The 17,954-nt window shown below is 44.1% G+C and overlaps 2 protein-coding genes across 12 annotated transcripts in view; one reads left to right on the forward strand and one right to left on the reverse strand.

Moving 5' to 3' along the window:
- Positions 1–223: 223 nt before the first annotated feature.
- LOC102934754 (galectin-related protein A) lies at positions 224–7,466 on the reverse strand. The gene is made up of 4 exons (XM_007054258.4): positions 7,314–7,466; positions 3,942–4,030; positions 1,549–1,723; positions 224–1,129 (listed from the first exon to the last, which is right to left on the reverse strand). The coding sequence occupies exons 1-4, from the start codon at positions 7,338–7,340 to the stop codon at positions 986–988; spliced, it is 435 nt and encodes a 144-aa protein (XP_007054320.1). The 5' UTR covers positions 7,341–7,466; the 3' UTR covers positions 224–985.
- A 5,251-nt stretch (positions 7,467–12,717) lies between these two features.
- Positions 12,718–17,954, forward strand: part of ZFYVE26 (zinc finger FYVE-type containing 26) — a 70,570-nt gene continuing 65,333 nt past the window's right edge. For 6 of the 11 annotated variants that reach the window (XM_037900268.2, XM_037900267.2, XM_043548101.1 and 3 more), the window contains exons 1-3: positions 13,906–14,117; positions 16,044–16,122; positions 16,926–17,015. In XM_037900268.2, the coding sequence (XP_037756196.1) occupies positions 13,924–14,117; positions 16,044–16,122; positions 16,926–17,015 (363 nt within the window). In that variant the 5' untranslated portion in view covers positions 13,906–13,923. Of the gene's footprint in view, positions 14,118–16,043; positions 16,123–16,925; positions 17,016–17,954 lie in introns of all 11 variants that reach the window. The other 5 variants (XM_037900265.2, XM_037900266.2, XM_043548105.1 and 2 more) reach the window with 5 other exon arrangements.

Here is a 17,954-nt window from a genome sequence, read left to right on the forward strand (position 1 = left end):
AGATTCATACCACGGTAATTCAGATCAGAATCTGACCCATTGTCTTTAAGGGAGAGTTTCACAGGAAAAGGACGGAAGCCTGAGACATGTAGATTGAAACTCATTGGAAAGGAATGTATTTTTTTCACTGTTTGCAAAACATCAAGTACACAGTATAGTGTATATATGTTTAATAATAACAACCTCTTCTCTAAACCTACCAGGGCAAATGATTAGCACAACATTAAGATGGATCAAATGTTTATTTCTTAAAGCAGGTAAAGAGGTTTGCCGGTAAATGGGCAGATATGGCTGGATATAGGAACAGATGATGCAGATTTAGGTACAGATGTTGCTGCACAGGGCCAGTTAAGACAAGACTGCCAAACCTGCAGCTCTACAGAGCTCCCAGTTCATGAGGGCTCCACCCACTACAGACAGTTGGAAATGCTAGTGGGCCATTCACTGCTCCACGGTGTGAGGCACGAAGTGCTTTGTGCTGACTGCTGAACATTGTGATCATAGCTTGGGGTAATAGGGTGTCTCGTCCTCTAACATGGACCTTGCTGGGGTACACCACAGGTTTCCTCACCTATTTAACAGATTGCCTTTCACTACATGCTAAATCCCACTCTCTACTTCTAGATATGTGACCTAATAACCCCACCCATCCTCAGGTGACTGAGCCCCTCCAGGTGGCATGGCAGAACAATTTAGAGCCAATGAGGGTAGAGAAGCCTGCACACTGTCTGAATCACAGTCTTTGCAGTCTGGAAGGCCCAACAGAATGGCTTTGCAAAGAGCCTCATGTGCTTGAACCAACCCTGTCATTGCAGCTCTTCAGGCTCTGTGAGAAAAAGCAGACATTTCAAACTTGTTAGCAAACAAACCCAAACAAAGTCCACATTTAAAATCTCAAGAAGTACCAAGAAGGAAAAAGAAAACACTTCTATGTACATGGGAAAGTACATTTGTCTTAGTTCATTGGTGATGTGGGGTCCATTTTTCAAGCCACCTTGGTAAGTCTGATGTCCCCTGAGATTTGTAAAGCTGTTACCAAGTGCAGGGGCTGAACGCGGTGAGTGAAATAACAGAGCTGCCGTCCATCGAGCAGGACACGGATCTGCTGGTGCTCACAGAAGAGCTCCATCTGCAAAGGAGCAAGGGCAAAGGGGGGAATTAGAGGCCAGCACCACGGGCTGTCTATTTCACTAGCCTGGACTTTGGAACCCCAAGTGCTCTATGAAGTGGAGTGTAAGGTCTGTCTAGATTCTCTACGTCTCCTGTAAGTAACATCTTATCTCTGCTGAAAAGCTCTTACAGCAAATTATCCTCAGTGAATGGGAAAAAGAATTTGCACTTAGAGATGGTTCCTCCACGTCAGGAGGTGTTGGGGGAAGCTTGCACTGCCGCTCCCCATGCTGTACTAGTTTGATGGCAAAATAAGACTTAACTCTTCAGGACTGTCAATCTGGCATCTTTCAACTGTATAAAATTCACTGTGTTGTACTCAGCTGGTCCCTTGCCCTACTGTCTCCCGCCTACACCCATGATAACTAACAAGAATACCTTAAACGTGTCCCCTGCTGTGAATGGGAAGTAGGGAATGTTCTTCTCCTCTCTTCCCCATTTCCCAGCAATCTGTGCATTCCGGGTGATGGATTTCTCACTGAAGTTGACTGTAAGTAACAGCCCAATATCCTTGCTTGCATCCATGGGGTCACAGAGCAGAGTCACTGCAAAGCTGTAAGGACCAAGTCAGTGATCATGAACAGGACTTTCAGCAAACTACCAGAACATGGTTGGAGTGACAGATGCACGTAAGGACATAGAGCATCCATCCCAAACCACTTAGTGTGGCATATGGCCATGTTTTAATGGTCTGGTGGTTGTAATATCCTGAAATGATGTCCCCAATATTCATCAGCAGTTCTTTGGAATAACTAAAGCAGACCCGCCCAGAAAGAATCCATTTCAGGTTTTTCATTTTGAGAGTGCTTAGCCAGTTTTATGTAGACCTCAAGCCAATCTAGACACATTCAGCAATGCTGGTTACTGTAGTTGTTTACCTTAACACTGAGTCATAAGGTATTAACTAGTGACTTGTCTTAGTATGTGACAGTGATACTGCAGTTATGTCCAATGTAATGGCACCCTATAAATACTTCTACTATGTGATCAATGGAGATTGTTTTTCTGTTTTATTTTGATTTGAGAAGGGAAGAAAGGAGTGAGCTCTTTAGTGTCAGATTGGTACCAGGATCCCTTTCCTTTACATGGATTGCAAATCATATAACAACAAAAGGAATAACTGGAGTGTCTATACTAGGTAGTTTGTCACAGTTTCAGAGTTAACTGCACCTGTATTCCCCCTAGGTGCTTCCTGGAGGGCACCAACTTAAGGTTTCAGGCTTCCAGCTATTATCTCTCTTGGGATACCCCCATCCCTCTCCCTCCTGCCTGGGGTTTTAAAGCTGCACAGCTCCCTCTCATACACTGTGAAATCCCCAGCAAGTCCATCCAATGGCTAGCTCCTGTGCAATGCTTTCTCGCCCAGGGCTATGAACATTACCAGTGGTTACAAGTTACCACACAGCTCAAGCACATTTATTCTTAAGTATTACAGAGAAAACATTTAAAGAAAAGTTTCTACACACATTCACCCATTAGTCTAAGGGGGCCCTAGTAGGCTAAAGTCTTTCTAACCCTTCCACAATGTTTGGACCCCCCTCTTAGACAGAAGGACGTGTCCATTTACTGGCCTAGAGTCAGTTTAAACCCAGCCTTTTCATATCAAAAGCCCTTTCTTTGTCTGTTGGCCTCAGGAAAACCCAGTTTGATTCAGAATATACAAACCTCCCCAGCGGTTTTGTTAGTCTCTAACAAAACCTAGTCTCTAAGGTGTCACAAGTACTCCTCGTTCTTTTTGCTGACACAGACTAACATGGCTACCACTCTGAAACCTGAAAAATCCATGAATCTGGAGCAGCGGGGGAACAGGGCTGTGGCTCCAGGAGGAGGGAGAGGGAGCAAGTTGTTTCATACTTCCCCTTGCCCTGTTCCCAGCTGTGTCCTAGCAGCCCTCAGGATTTTGCTGAATATTTCCCCTCAGCTGGTGGCTGTGGCTGAGCAGACATCTACTGCTAACTCTGTTCAAGGACATACCCCATGGATAAAGCTAAGATTTAGTCGTGGGTATTTTTAGTAAAAGTTAAGGACAAGTCATGGCAATAAACAAAAATTCACGGCCCATGACTTTTACTATAAATACCCATTACTATATCTCATCTCCTGAGCCCCGCAGCTTTGGGGGGGGCCCTGCTTCAGCGTTGGAGTTTGACTGCCCCTGGTGGCCCGCTGCTCCGGCAGCCCCCGGGACCGCTACTGCTTGGGCAGTCCCCGGGGCCAGCTGCACTGGCCACTATTTGGGCAGTCCCTGGGCTATATCAGGATCCATAGCTGTAAATGACTATAGCTGCCATCTAAACTGCACACAGCTACAGACCAGAGCTTTTTATGCTTGAAACTACTGGATTCTACCACTTGTGCAAAATTAGATGATGATGCTGTTTTTGTAGGCCTCCAACCACTAGTGGGCATTATAATCCCAGATCCTGGATTGGGTCTGATGCTGTCCAACAGAGGGAAAGACTGCACATACACACCAGGTAGTTTATATCACAGAAACAAGCAGAAGAAGGTTTGTTGCTTGCACAATCACTTTACCACATTTTTAGAGAGACTGGGCTATCAGTTGTCTCCCCCATTTCAATCTCACTGCAAAAAGAAAGAGATTAGGTTGTGACCCATGATTATGAGTCTGTACAGCTTCCCTTCCAAACTCAAAAGAATGCAGGCCCTCAAGGACCCAAATTTAGGAGCCTCTTGTGCTTATGGCCAGCCTAGATGGCAGATACTCCTATACGTGAAATAAGCAACTGAACAACAGCTCCCCACCCTACCTCTTGGGGTTGGAACATATGACCCCAATAATAGTGATTTTCATGGCTGGTTTCAGTCCTCCTTTAATTTCACCAATATATCGCTCCACCTAGTGGGAAAAAATAACTGTTATTGATCTCTAGATTTGCAGCCTGCATGGTAAACTGCAGAACCATGTGATAAACTGCATTTATTACACACTTCTGTCATCTCACCGGCCTTCTGTTCACCAATCAATTTCCCCTGGGACTTATTCTAACAATGCAAGCCACTAAGTACCTTTAAACCACTGCCATTTTTTAAAAATAACTATAAAAATTCTTTCTTTATCCTTTCTACAAATATACTTGAAAATGAATTAGCTGCAAAACAATTCTACCTTTACTAACCCCAAACAGCTCCCTGATCTGTTTTAGGGGTTAGTGACAATTTTAATAGAATAAGCTAATGCAGAGGATTAGAATTGGGATAGTACTTCTCTATCTCACAGGGATGTTTTGCGAGTTAATGGTTATAAAATATTTTGAAAATATAAAGTGCTATAAATACATAAGTAGTATATAGTTGTACTCATTTACCTGTGTAAAAATTTTTGAGAAACCTCAGATAGAAGATGCGATAAAAGAGCTAAGTGTTATGTTATTAGCAATGTTCATCATTTGCTTTATTTTTCAAGCTCAGAGCACAAGTAAAACTAACGACAGAGTCAAAGGACTAAATCTTGCAAGCCTTATCAGTCAAAACTGCAATTAAAGTCACCAGGAGCTCTGCACAAATAAGCATTTAGGATTTAGCAGGCTTTAGTCCAAGGAGAGAGGGCTGAAAAGAGCTAAGAGAGTTGATAATAAAATATAAGAACATAAGAACTGCCATACTGGATCAGACCAATGTTCTAGCCCAGTATCCTGTCTTCTGACAGTGGTCAGTGCCAGATGCTTCAGAGGGAATGAACAGAACAGGGCAATTAACAAGTGATTCGTCCCCTGTTGTCCAGTCCCAGCTTCTGGCAGTCAGAGATTTAGGGACACCCAGAGCATGGGATTGTGTCAATCCTTGATCATCCGGGTTAGTAGTAATTGATGGACCTATCTTTCATGAATTTATCAAATTCTTTTTTGAACCCAGTTATTCTTTTGGCCTTCACAACATCCCCTGGCAATGAGTTCTACAGGTTCTAATATTACTGACTTGGTATCTCTACTGACATAGGACTAAGCTTAATAAAAATCAGACCTTTATGGCAGTTTGCATGATCTTTTGTTCATAATGAAGCAGCTTCCATTCAAATGTAATTTGCTACAGTTGAACTTTAGTTATGAACACCTCAGGAACGGAGGTTGTTTGTAACTCTGAAATGTTCGTAACTCTGAACACAACATTATGGTTGTTCTTTCAAAAGTTTATAACTGAACATTGACTTAATACAGCTTTGAAACTTTACTGTGCAGAAGAAAAATGCTGCTTTCCCTTTATTTTTTTTAGTTTATGTTTAACACAGTAGTGTACTGTATTTCCTTTTTTTTTTTTTTTTGTCTCTGCTGGTGCCTGATTGTGAACTTCAGTTTCCAAATGAGGTGTATGTTGATTGGTCAATTTGAAACTCTGGTGTTCATAACTCTGAGATTCTACTGTATATCACATGATTTTTTAAATAGATCTGTTTGGATGGTTTTTTTTAATAGATCTGGTTGATCTGAAAAATTAGATCTGTTGGATGATTAAACCTTAAAAAAAAAGCAAATCTGCAATTCATCAAATGGTTGCTGATTTTCATGAGCATACAAACTAGAGATAACAGATTTCTCTCACACAGCGATACTCAGACTGAGGATTGTGAGCCACAAGTGGCTCTTTAATGTGTATCCTGCAGTTCTTTGTAGGACATGATATCAAAACCCTGTGTGATTTAATTATTAATCTAAGTTGTTAACCAATCAGGATGCTTTTACTATGTTATTAACCTATTGTAGTTGATATAATAATAATAATAATAATACTTGGTCAGTCATTTTGCTGTGAAAATAATATAGTAAATGAAACAATGAATTCACACTACTGTGGTTCTTTTGGGCAATGCTGAGGTCTGAGTATCACTACTCTAGCACATTCCTGTGGGGCTAGTGGAGGACTGTTGCGAGGAAGGATGGCTCAATGATTAGGATGCTGGCTTAGAATGGGAAAGAGCTGGGTTCAACGCTCTGCTATGCCACAGGCTTCTTATGTGTCCTTGGGCAAGTTGCTTAGTTTTTCTGTACCTCATTTGTCCATGTGTAAAAATAGGAATAACAGTACTTGCCTACCTCACAAGGTGGTGGTAAGCCTAAATACATTAAAGATTGTGAGGCACTATGGTGTTGGGGGCGGGGTTATTATAAGTACAAAAAAAAATTGTTTATTATTACTCCAACGCTTTTTCTAGGTTACTTTGGTTTAAAATGTCCCAAACGACAGCATGTGGACCATTCCCTATGAGTCCCATCTGAAGACTATTCCAGATGCTAATAGATATCATGGTTAGAAAATTTCTCCTAATATTCTGCCTAAATTTTCCTTCTTCATTTCAATGTATGTAATTTCCTGTCCTTCTTTCAGTTTCAATATAACAACTAGTTAGATCCCCCCTGAGAGTGGCATTTACGACCAAATACTTTCTAATCCCACAGACAGTTATAGAACCCTGCTTATTTTTTTAATAATTTTAAAAAATAGAGAGAAACGACTAGAGAATCTAACACTTTTAGAAAATGTACAATTATTCCTTGGGGGAATGAAACAGAACCCCAGGCAGGAAAATTTAGGATACTCACCAGAAGAAAAGTGTCAAAGGGTGAGATGTATTAAACTGTGGAGTACCCCAAGGGAAGTGGCAGACTCCCTTGAGATATTTAAAATTAGACTAGACAAACTAGTGGAGAATATGTCTCCTCCTCCCCACCAACACTCATTGCTTTCTTAAGTGAGAGACAGTAAAATGAAATAATAACACTTTACAATCTGAAAGGTGGGCTGTGAAGATTAACTACTTAATTTTGGAAAGCCCCATACCGTAAATACTATTATATGTATGTATGATACTACATAAAGAATAAATGTAAGTGTACCCCTGGCTTCCATGCGGTTTTTGCACTTACAAATTCTTCCATGGTACCCTGAATACAGGCTGAGGTCTGATCATTCACAGGTGGTTCCCTAGCTGAGACGGAACACATGGTATTCCTGAAACCTACTCAGGGATCCAGCATGAGGTAGCAGGAAGAGATCCTGAATGGGTCTTAATTTGGTTACAGGAAGACCCATGCACCTCTAGCAGTTGTATCTTTTTAATACATTTATGTATATAAAAACGTATTTTCTACTAAAAAAACCCCCTACCAGTGGATTTATTCACTTACATTTGTGCCCCTGTCATTTTCTGTCATCTCTCTGTAGCAGTCTCGCAGCAAAGTTTTCTTTTCTTTTCTTTGTGTGTGTGTGTGTGTAGAAAAAATATACAAAACCCCCGGAATAAAGGGAGGATGTAAGGGGGAGCATTATCTCAGTCAAACACTGGTTAGACACCACCCTCTCAAATAGCTGAGTCACAAGAGCCTACTCTTCATCTTCCATCACACAGTGGCAAAAGGCGATAGAGAAACAGTGAGGAACTTGATAGCTCATAGGTATAAAAACAGCTAGGAACTAGTAATCGTTCTAGTACTAGTCTAGGTCATGATAATGCAATTAACTCCAGGCAAGTGAACCCTGGCACTTATGTGGACCCCATTGACTTTGGTGGGGTTCCATGCAGGCACAAGAGTCTACCCACGCAGAACCCAGTGCAGAATCAACCCTAAACTGGCAGTGACTGAAAATCATTATCTAATGGCGGCTAGCTAGCCTAAGGGAAAGGTATTGGTGGTCCCAGTCCAGTTCCTCTTTGGACAAGCGTCCATATCACAAAAATACCATCAAAGATGGCCCTAGCTGGACTCCTTGTTGTAGAAGAAACAAGACCAGATGCCTGTGGACACTAAGGCAATGGAGCCTAAATACCTTTGTGGAACTTGGCCTACACCTCTCACTCTTGTATGCTAAGTGGTCCCTACAGAGCAAAGTTGAGGGGCAGCATGAACTGTCACTGCCCATGCTGTACCTTTTCAGTGGATATGCAAAAGATTTAATTCCCCAGGGCTTTCAATATAATGCCTCTGACAAAGCACTGAATTAACATATTTTTAAAAACTGTAAGACCAGCTATATTGGGTCAAACTAATGGTCCATCTAGCCCAACATCCTGTCTTGCTGCAGTGGCCAATGCCAGGTGCTTCAGAGGGAATGAACAGAACAGGCAATCACAGAGTGAACCATCTCATCGTCCACTCCCAGCTTCTGGCAATCAGAGGCTAGGGACACCCAAAGCAAAGGATTTAGGGTGACCAGATAAGTGTGAAAAATCGGGACGGGGGTGGGGGGGTAATAGGAGCCCATATAAAAAAAAGCCCCAAATATTGGGACTGTCCCTATGAAATCAGGACATCTGGTCACCCTAATGGGGTTGCATCCCAGACTATCGTGGCTAATGATCATTGATGGACCTACCCTCCTTGAATTTACCTCATTTTTTTGTAACCCTGCTATAGTTTTGGCCTTCACAACATCCCCTGGCAATGAGTTCCACAGGTTGACTGTGCGTTGTGCGAAGAAATACTTGCTTTTGTTTGTTTTAAACCTGCTGTCTATTAATTTCATTGCGTGACCCTGGTGTTTGTATTATGTGAAGCAGTAAATAACACTTCTTTATTCACTTTCTCAACACCATTCACAATTCTATAGATCTCTATCGTATACTCTCTCTCAGTCGTCTCTTTTCGAAGCTGGAAAGTCCCAGTCTTTTTAATCTTTCCTCATACGGAATCTGTTCCATACCCTTAATCATTTTTGTTGCCCTTCTATGTACTTTTTCCAATTCTACTATATCTTTTTTGCGATCAGGTGACCAAAACTGCATGCGGTATTCAACGTGTGGGCATACCATGGATTTATATCATAGCATTATGATCTTTTCTGTCTTATCTATCCCTTTCCTAATGGCTCCTGACATTCTGTTAGCTTTTTTGGCTGCTGCTGCTCGTTCAGTGGATGTTTTCAGAGAACTATCCACAATGACTCCAAGTTCTCTTTCGAGTATGGTAACAACTAATTTAGACCCCATCATTTTGTATGTATAGTTAGGATTATGTTTTCCAACGTGCATTGCTTTGCATTTATCAATATTGAATTTCATCTGCCATTTTGTTGCCCAGTCACCCAGTTTTGTGAGATCCCTTTGTAACTCTTTGGATTTTGCTTTGGACTCAACTATTTCAAATAATTTTGTATCATCTGCAAATTTTGCCACCTCACTGCTTAACCCTTTTTTCAGATCATTTATGAATATGGTGAACAGCACTGGTCCCAGTACAGACCCCTGGGAGACACCAGTATTTACCTCTCTCCATTCTGAAAACTGACCATTTATTCCTACCCTTTGTTTCCTGTTTTTTAACCAGTTACTGATCCATGAGACGACCTTCACTCTTATCCCATGACTGCTTACTTTGGTTAAGAGCCTTTGGTGAGGGACCTTTTCAAAGGCTTTCTGAAAGTCCAAGTACATTATATCCACTGGATCATCCTGGTCCTTCGTTGACCCCCGCCCCCTCCAAGAATTCTGTTTGATGAGGCATGATTTGCCTTTACAAAATCTGTGTTGACTCTTCCCCAACAAATCGTTTTCATCTATATGTCTGATAATTCTGTTCTTTACTATAGTTTCAGCCAATTTCCCTGGTGTTGAAGTCAGGTTTACCAGCCTGTAATTGCCAGGATTGCCTCTGGAGCCTTTTTTAAAAATCGGTCACATTAGCTATCCTCGTCTAGTCATCTGGTACAGAAGCTGATTTAAGTGATAGCTTACATGCTGTAGTAAGATGAGGCCCTGAAACATAAACCTTTTGGTATCAAAGGCCTGGTATGAGACCTAAGGCCTGAGCTAAAGTAATGGTCAAGACTTTGCTAACATAAAGCAAAGTTAAGCTGCGACCCAGAGGCAGGCCCTGCTCACAGAAGCTGGCAAGGAAAGGGCTGATGTTGCATAAAGATATGCTGTTGCATAAACATATATCTAAAGTGTATTAGATACCAGAGCCATACACAAATGGTACAAGAACATTCTTATACCATCCACATAGATAACAAGGACAGGGGCAAAAAGTCAGTATGATGGATAGAGTTGTTTTGTTCGAACCAACATGTACAAGGTGAAAGGCGGCACCTTACTGCGTAGAAGGGTGGTGCATTGTTACATAAAGGGGTTGCACCTCAATACGTCAAGAGTGTTATGTAACTTGTTTGTACCTGTGTTTAAGAATGCATCCCTGAGTGGATGTCTTTTTCCAGCCTAGGGGGCAGTGGAAAGTCCCGCCACTGACTGAGCTGAGTCCATTGCCAGGGAGCACATAGGGATTAGCAACAAACCGCATATAGGTTATATAAGTTATATGAACTGGGGGTCTAGAGATTGTGTTTCTCTTCGACAATAAACCTGGCCAACGTGCCTTCGTACCTTACTAGAGTTTGTGGTCATTGGGGGTTCTCTCAGGGTCTGCTGTGTTAGCTATCTGCGCAGAGATGGGACAGCACACAGAGGGAACATGCATGCAGCCGACTGTTATCATCGAACAAGAGCAGAGCACCACACTGGTAGCTACTGACAACACATACCACAGGTAATAGTTCTGCAATTTCGTATTTGAGTTCCTTCAAAACTCTTGGGTGAATACCATCTGGTCCTGGCGACTTATAACTGTTTATCAATTTGTTCCAAAACCTCCTTTATTGACACTTCAATATGAGCCAGTTCCTCAGATTTGTCACCTAAAAGAATGGCTTAGGTGTGGGAATCTCCCTTACATCTTCTGCAGTGAAGAGCAATGCAAAGAATTCATTTAGTTTCTCACAATAGCCTGATCCTCAAGTGCTTCTTTAGCTCCTTGATTGTCCAGTGACCCCACTGATTGTTTGGCAGGCTTACTGCTTCTGATGTACTTTTTTGGGGGGTGCCTATTAGTTTTTGAGTCTTTGGGTAGTTGCTTTTCAAATTTTTTTTTAGCCTTCCTATGTAACCCACACACCACCTGGGTGTGGTGTTCTGTTCCATCTAGTACTGATAGCACTTAGAGAGAGATTAATGAGTCTATTCTACAGACTTAGCTAAAGGGCACATGATGTTTAGCTCATGCATTTAACTCCAGAGGTCCCAGGTTTGATCCTGCCTGCCAACGGCCAGGGTCTGTAGGTGTTACACCTAATTATACTTTTACATTTTTTAAAACTTGCCAGAGTTCATGCTCCTTTCTATTTTCCTCAGTAGGATTTAAATTCCAATTTTTAAAAGATGCCTTTCTGCCTCTCGCCTCTTATAGTGCCTTACAGCCACTTATAGCTTCCCACAGCTCCCATTGGCCGGGAGTGGCGAACCACGGTCACTGGGAGCTGCGGGAGAGCATGCCTGCAGATGGTCAAGGTAAACAAAATGTCTCACAGCCCGCCAGCTGATTACCCTGATGGGCCTTGTGCCAAAGGTTGCCGGATCCCTGTATTATGTTTTATAATATGGAGAATACATTTAATTTGAGCCTCTATTATGGTGTTTTTTAAAAGTTTCCATGCAGCTTGCAAGGTGTTGTGACTGTACCCTTTAATTTGTTTAACTAGCTTCCCCATGTTTGTGTAGTTCCCCTTTCTGAAGTTAAATGCTACTGTGGTAGGTGTCTTTGATGTTTTCCCTCCCACAGGTATGTTACATTTAATTATATTATGGTTGCTATTACCAAGCTGTTTAGCTACAAGTTAAGACAACTACAATGTTAATAAAATAAATTATCAAATAAGCAAGCCCTCTCATATGTCCCAGCTTGTGTTTGGTTATGATGGAAGAAGCACACAACCGTGTCCTGGGGGAATGGCTGCAGATTGGTGCCCAAACAGAAGCCAGAAAAGACCCAGATCAGTGAGGTTGAGCCAGAGGAAAGTCTTGCTGAGTCTCCGCTGCACCCTACGTGGTCATTTACAACCTTGGCTGCAAAAGGCTACCAAACGGCAATTTTTCAGTCATGTATTTTTCATCCATTCTGCCCTCTTGTGAGCGGGCCACGGAGGGGGTCAGCCAGCGGGCCGGCTCCAGAGCAAGCTACGGGTAAAGCCCCATCCTGGGTGGTGGGGCCTTGGGAGCCCCCAGGCCCGGCAAGGTCTGAGGGGAAGGGCTCGGCGCACAGCGGCCCTCACAGGGGGAACTGCGGTACCGGGTCACTGGGAAGTGGAGGGAGGGATCGCGCGCCGGGCTCGCCTCAGGGCTATTGCCCCAGGCCAGGGCGGCTCCTGCGATTAACAGTCAGCAGCACCTGACGCGATTCCCGCCTCTCCGGCCACAGGCTGAGCGGCTCAGTGGGCCGGAGAACGAGGGGCGGGGCTCAGGGGGCGGGTCGGTTGGTTCAGGAGAGGCTAGGTCTGGGGCACCCGGGGCGGGGCTACGTTGGCCGCTGGGTGGAGCCTGCGGGGTGGGCGGGTAACTGGACAGCCGGGGGGGTCCGGCTCGGGGACGGTGGGAGGAGCGGATCCTGCGTGGGGTTAGCTCTATGCCATTGACATGTGGTTTCTTTGCCCACGTCAGTAATGGCGCCTGTGAGGCTTCAGTGCCTCTAAAGAAAGAAGGCACATTATTTACATATTCATCCTGTTTGACCAATAAGCGCTCGCCGTTTTGGGTGTGCCGGCTGTTGGGAAAGTCACCTGATTCGTCTTTCAAGATGGCCGTGGCACTAGGCTGCTCAGCTTGGGGAATGCAATCAGTGCGGACCGTCCCATAGCCCCTGAGTGCGCAGGGGGAGCCGGACCGATCCACCACCCCTGGGTCTTCCCTAAGAGCTGTGTGTCTAGTGCAGGGCAGCGCAGCGCAGCGCAGCCCAGCCGACGCGGAGGGGTCGGGACCGCCGGTGCCTGCTGGGCGCTGCGGGCCCTGATCTCCGCTCATCCCAGGCAGGTCACCAGGCGGGCGCTGGGACTGGGCACGAGAGCCAGCCAGCCAGCCAGCCAGCGGGGGAGGAGGGGGTTAGTGGGGGGATTTCTGGATGTGGGCGGAGGGCTGATGACCCAGGTCCTTGGTTCAGGGGTAGGACAGCAGAGGATGGGGAGCGCGGTGGGGGAAATCCACTGATGGGAGGGCTGACACGGTGTGTGGGGTGGGGGAAGGTAGCCCTGCGAAAGTGTTTGGTGAATCTCTGACCACGTCCTAATGTCTGTGTCATAAATATAAAGCACCATGTTGGGGGGTTTCTTGTACCTTTCTCTAAGCAGCTGCTGTTAAATCTGGATTCTAGATTAGATGTACCCCTGGTCTGATCTGGTATGGCAATTCTTGTGCTACTTGTCACTTGTATTTTGAATGACTAGACCATGGAGACTAAACTCTCTCGTCTCCCTTAAGATGATCTCTCTAGATCATGACTGACTGAGACACCTTGGCAGGTTAATATATAGGGGTGAGAAGTTCCCAGTTTGGAGAAAGCTTGAGATGGAACTGCTCATGCTGTAGCTGCTCTGTTTACTACGGTTGTCAAAATACCACATTTTACCTTCCCTACAGAAGTCAGAGTTCTTTGTTAGCACTATGCTCTCAATAAACAAACAAATTGATCCTTCCTGTTTCCTGAGAGTATTGACTCTAAGCAAGTATCAGTGCATGTTTCACAGGGATAATGTTTAAATCACCTACTTGAACAAATACTGTGGTATTGATCTTATCACTGGCTGGAAGTGCATTCCAAACTTTAAAACTTAAATAGGTACAGATTGGTTTCTGATTCTAGATCTGTTCTGTTCCAGGTGCACTGAGGGAAGATTTGCTGTGACTTACCTCTGGATGGTTTTTCTTTTCTTCCTTTTTTTTTTTTTCCTTCCTGTCTCCAGGAGTCCAGTCACAGTGGGATGATGCATCCATTTGGTAATGAGGAAGCAGCCTCTCTGGAACATCTTTTCTGGTTTTTTTGTAAATGTGTGCAGCGGGGAGACTGGGAGCTAGCACAGGCCTGTATTCCTCAGTTACATCAGTGGCAGGGGGATGGCTCTGAGAAAGTTACAGCTATTCTGCAGGCTCTAATAGCTTGTCCATCTCAGTTACGGTAAGTGCTGTGTGGGATTTTTGTCTAACTGGTGGAAGTAGAACTGTGTTAAACAGGATGTATGTGATGCAATTGTCAGAAATTGAGGCTGATTCTTTATTCTTAACTATAATGGACCCCTAGAATCAGGGCTGGATTAATGCAGGGGCTTTAGGGGCTGCAGCCCTGGGCTAATGGGGGGCGCCGGCTCAGCAGGGCTCAGGCAGGCTGCCTGCATGCTGTGGCTTCATGCCGCTCCCAGAAGCGACCAGCTGCTTGCACGTCTTTGCGGCCCCTGGTGGGAACCAGCCAGTGGGAGCTGTGGGGTGACGCTTGCTGGCCTAGACAGCGCACGGAGACAAGCTGTTCCCCTCTCCCCAGGAGCGTGCAGAGACGTGCCAGCAGCCAGCCACTTCCGTGAGTAGCGTGGGGCTATGGCAGGCAGGCAGGCAGCCTGCTTGAGCCGTGTTGCGCAACCGGCCAGGAGCTGCCTGTGGTAAGCGCTTCCCAGCTGGCGCCTGAACTTCACACCCGCTCCTGCACCCCAACCCTCTTCTCCAGGTCAGAATCCCCACCTACACCCAACTCCCTCCCAGACCTCGCATCCTCTCCTGCACCAAACTCCCTCCTAGAACCTGCACCCTTCACCCTCTCCTGCACCCCAACACTCTGCCCCAGCCTGGAGCTCACTCCTGCACCCAAACTCCCTACCAGGCCCTGCACCCCTTCCCAAGCCTGGAGCCCACTCTTGCATCTAACTCCCTCCCAGAGCCGTCACCCTCTCCTGCATCCCAACACTCAGCCCCAGCCTGGAGTCCCTTCCTGCACCCAACTCCCTCTCAGAAAGAAACTAATATAGCAGCTGTTCTAAGGTAAGAAGTAGGCTATTTTGAATTAACTAAACTATATTGTACATGTTTTAAGACTGAAATGTAACCACAGAATGGCTTTATGTAAATTAAAAGGCAAGTTTAGTATAGCATTAATAGCCTCGATGCCATAATTGTGATGATTTTGTTTTAAATTAGGAAAAAGACTTGTATACAGGGACCCCACAAAATATAATAGGCCCGGGCCTACAGGAGAGTTAATCCGGCCCTGCTTAGAATCCTTGAAGCAGAACATGCTTCCTTGCCAGTGTTTTTTCCTTCATGCGTTCCATTATTATAGTTAACATTTGAGTGCTGACCTGCTCAGAGTTGCACTAATATATGTAGGGGACCCAGCCTCAGTCAGCTTACAACCGTGTTCATATATGCAATAGAGAAAATGATGGTATAAGCACAAGATCATGAAGAAATCTAGCAAAGGTCAATTTTGAAAGACTTCACTGAAATAATGTGAGTTGGAGGAGAGGGAGTCTGTTTTAGAATTGTAATGGTGCTGACACGGAGTGCTTTTTGTTTAGAAGATGATCAACCTATTTATTTAAAATGTTGGCTTACTACTAAACACCTGAGATGATTAAAACTGAAAATTTTTAAAAATCTTATTTCTCACCACTTAAATTGTCTACTTTTCACATTTCTCAATTTGAATAGTGAAACAACCTTTAATTTCACTTGTTTTTTCTCTTGACTTCTCAAGCACTTGCATGAGGCTATTAAGGTTGGGTTTCTGACACTTCAGGGGAACTTAAAAAATTTCAACTTTTTGTAATTTTGAAAAAAGTATCAAATATTTCTTAAGTTTTGTATAACTTTTTGGTAATAATTTTTGAGTATCAACTACACAGACAGCATTCTGGGAATCATTTTTGTTTGGAGGAAAAACACAATTAAATTGGTGTTGCCAACAGACATGAGAAAAATAAATATATTATACTTGGTACTGGCAACATGGCATACACTGGCTCTGTGGGGCAACTTTTCCTACTGTGAAGTGGGTAGAGATTTGTTTTGGTGCCTAGATGTTTGAAACTGATGGTATATGCTATTACCTCTGCAGGTGTGGACAGAATTATAGCCCTCAGAGACTTGCTTGGCTTTGGCTCCTTGTTCTCAAGAAATGGCTGGTGTGGGATCAGGTAAAGAAGTTTGTTCTAGTTGATCTCCAAATGGAAAATAATGTTTGTAAACAGAAAAATAATAAATTTTGTAGTTGCCTATTAAAATTTGAGACTTACTGCTATTAATAATTTCAACTGGTTCCTTAGACCTTTTTCCATTAAACTTAGCAAGAAATTAAAATAAGTGTTTTGGGATTATTTTTTGAGGCCATGTGAGTTAGCTTTTTAGTGTGCATGCTCAGTGTGAGATGTTCTTATGAATAGACAGCATGAGTTAGTAACTTACATTTCTATAGCCCCTTTTATCCCCAAAAGATGAAATAAACCAAGGATTGCACAATGCTTTACAAATGGCATACTTTCAGGATATGTAGTTTACATATACAAAACTATGGGGAGGAGAGTGGTAGGCAGCTAGCACACTGCATGAGGGAGAAAGAAACAAAGCCTTCAAAAAGGGGAAGATTGGTCATGTGTTTCTTTCCTCACCTTTTTCATTCCTCTGACCCCATTGCCTAGGTTCATGAATTTTCATGATCTTTGAGGAAAGGTGACCCTATCCCAAAGGGGTTATGGGGAAGTGACAGTTGCTAGCTAAGTAGTTGGAAATAAAGAATGGAATCTGTTGGTGCAGGAACAGCCCCTAGATATCTTAGGATGGGAGAAAGGACTTTTAATCCCCAATAAAATAAATATCTCTGAAGATGTCTGCCCTAAAATAGCAATTAAATAAGGTTTTGGGTTTTTTACCTGTAAACCTAAGATAGTGGCTCACATCTTCCCTATTCTTTTATCTTTTTTTCTTTTCCTGATAACTTCAGAAAATAATTCCAGCTGTTCTCCAAAGAGAAACTGAATTCTTACTCCTCTTAGAAGAACTGCAAAAGGATGTCTCAGATGAAGTCCTAAAGGTGAGCTGTGTGCCTGAAATATTGATCATTCTTAGGATGAAACTTAATGCTATGAGTTAACTTGACTGACCTTGTGTTTGAGACATCAATGTACCTTTGGTCTTCTCTGCATAAAATAAAGACAGTTGAATGTGAGGGCAGTTCAAGTTTACTCACTTTAGGTCAAGGATCTCAAACTGAAATCACCATGAGGGCCATATTACTGACACTTTTCATATAAAGATTCAAAAGCACACCCCTCCTGCTCCTGGCCCCGCCCCCACTCCACCCCTTCCATGAGGCACCGCCCCATTCCAACTCCACCCCCTCCCTGTCCCTATTCCAACCCCTTCCCCAAATCCCCACCCCTGCTCCGCCTCCTCCCCTGAGCGTGCAGCTCCCCACTCCCTCCTGGAAAGTGCAAAGCTCCTGGAGGTAGGCAGAGGAGCAGAGACGTGGCACGCTGGGGGGGGGGGGGCGGGTGAGGGGAGCTTGGCGGCCGCAGGAAATAACTCAGGGGAGGGGTGGGAGGAGCTTGGCGGGCATGCGGCTCGCAGGCCACGTGTTTGAGACCCCTGCTCTAGGTAGTGAATTTGGCATATATAATGGTGATTCTGGCTATAGAGGGGATAATGTAGGCAGGTGCTGAGCAAGCTTCTCTCCATAGCCTTACTAACAATCCTGACTCCTGACCTCCAGCTGCCTCCGCTGTTGCGGTCATACATCGCCATATGCAACTGTCTGTGCACCTCAGTCCTCATGTCACTTCCTGCTACATCAGCCTTGGGGCTTCCCTGGACAGAGAATACTCTTCATATGGTAGCTTTCTGACTTGCAGAAATGGGCACTAGGTTAGAAGCATCACATCTTGACTTAATGTAGGATATGAATTTGGGCCTCAATAGAGGAAAAACTAGTGTACGAACACAATGAATCACTGAACCTTCTTACTGGTAGGCT

The sequence above is a fragment of the Chelonia mydas genome, chromosome 6, assembly GCF_015237465.2.
Source record: "Chelonia mydas isolate rCheMyd1 chromosome 6, rCheMyd1.pri.v2, whole genome shotgun sequence".
Taxonomy (NCBI): domain Eukaryota; kingdom Metazoa; phylum Chordata; order Testudines; family Cheloniidae; genus Chelonia; species Chelonia mydas.

What these genes read in the sequence shown, in the direction of transcription:
- LOC102934754 (XM_007054258.4), bottom strand. Translation starts at nt 7,340, where the DNA reads ATGACAGAAAATGACAGGGGCACAAAT. An exon ending in ATATGTTCCAACCCCAAGAG is followed by an intron (nt 1,724 to 3,941) that starts GTAGGGTGGGGA and finishes TGGTCCTTACAG; the next exon opens with CTTTGCAGTGACTCTGCTCT. An exon ending in CAGCAGGGGACACGTTTAAG is followed by an intron (nt 1,130 to 1,548) that starts GTATTCTTGTTA and finishes GCTCCTTTGCAG; the next exon opens with ATGGAGCTCTTCTGTGAGCA.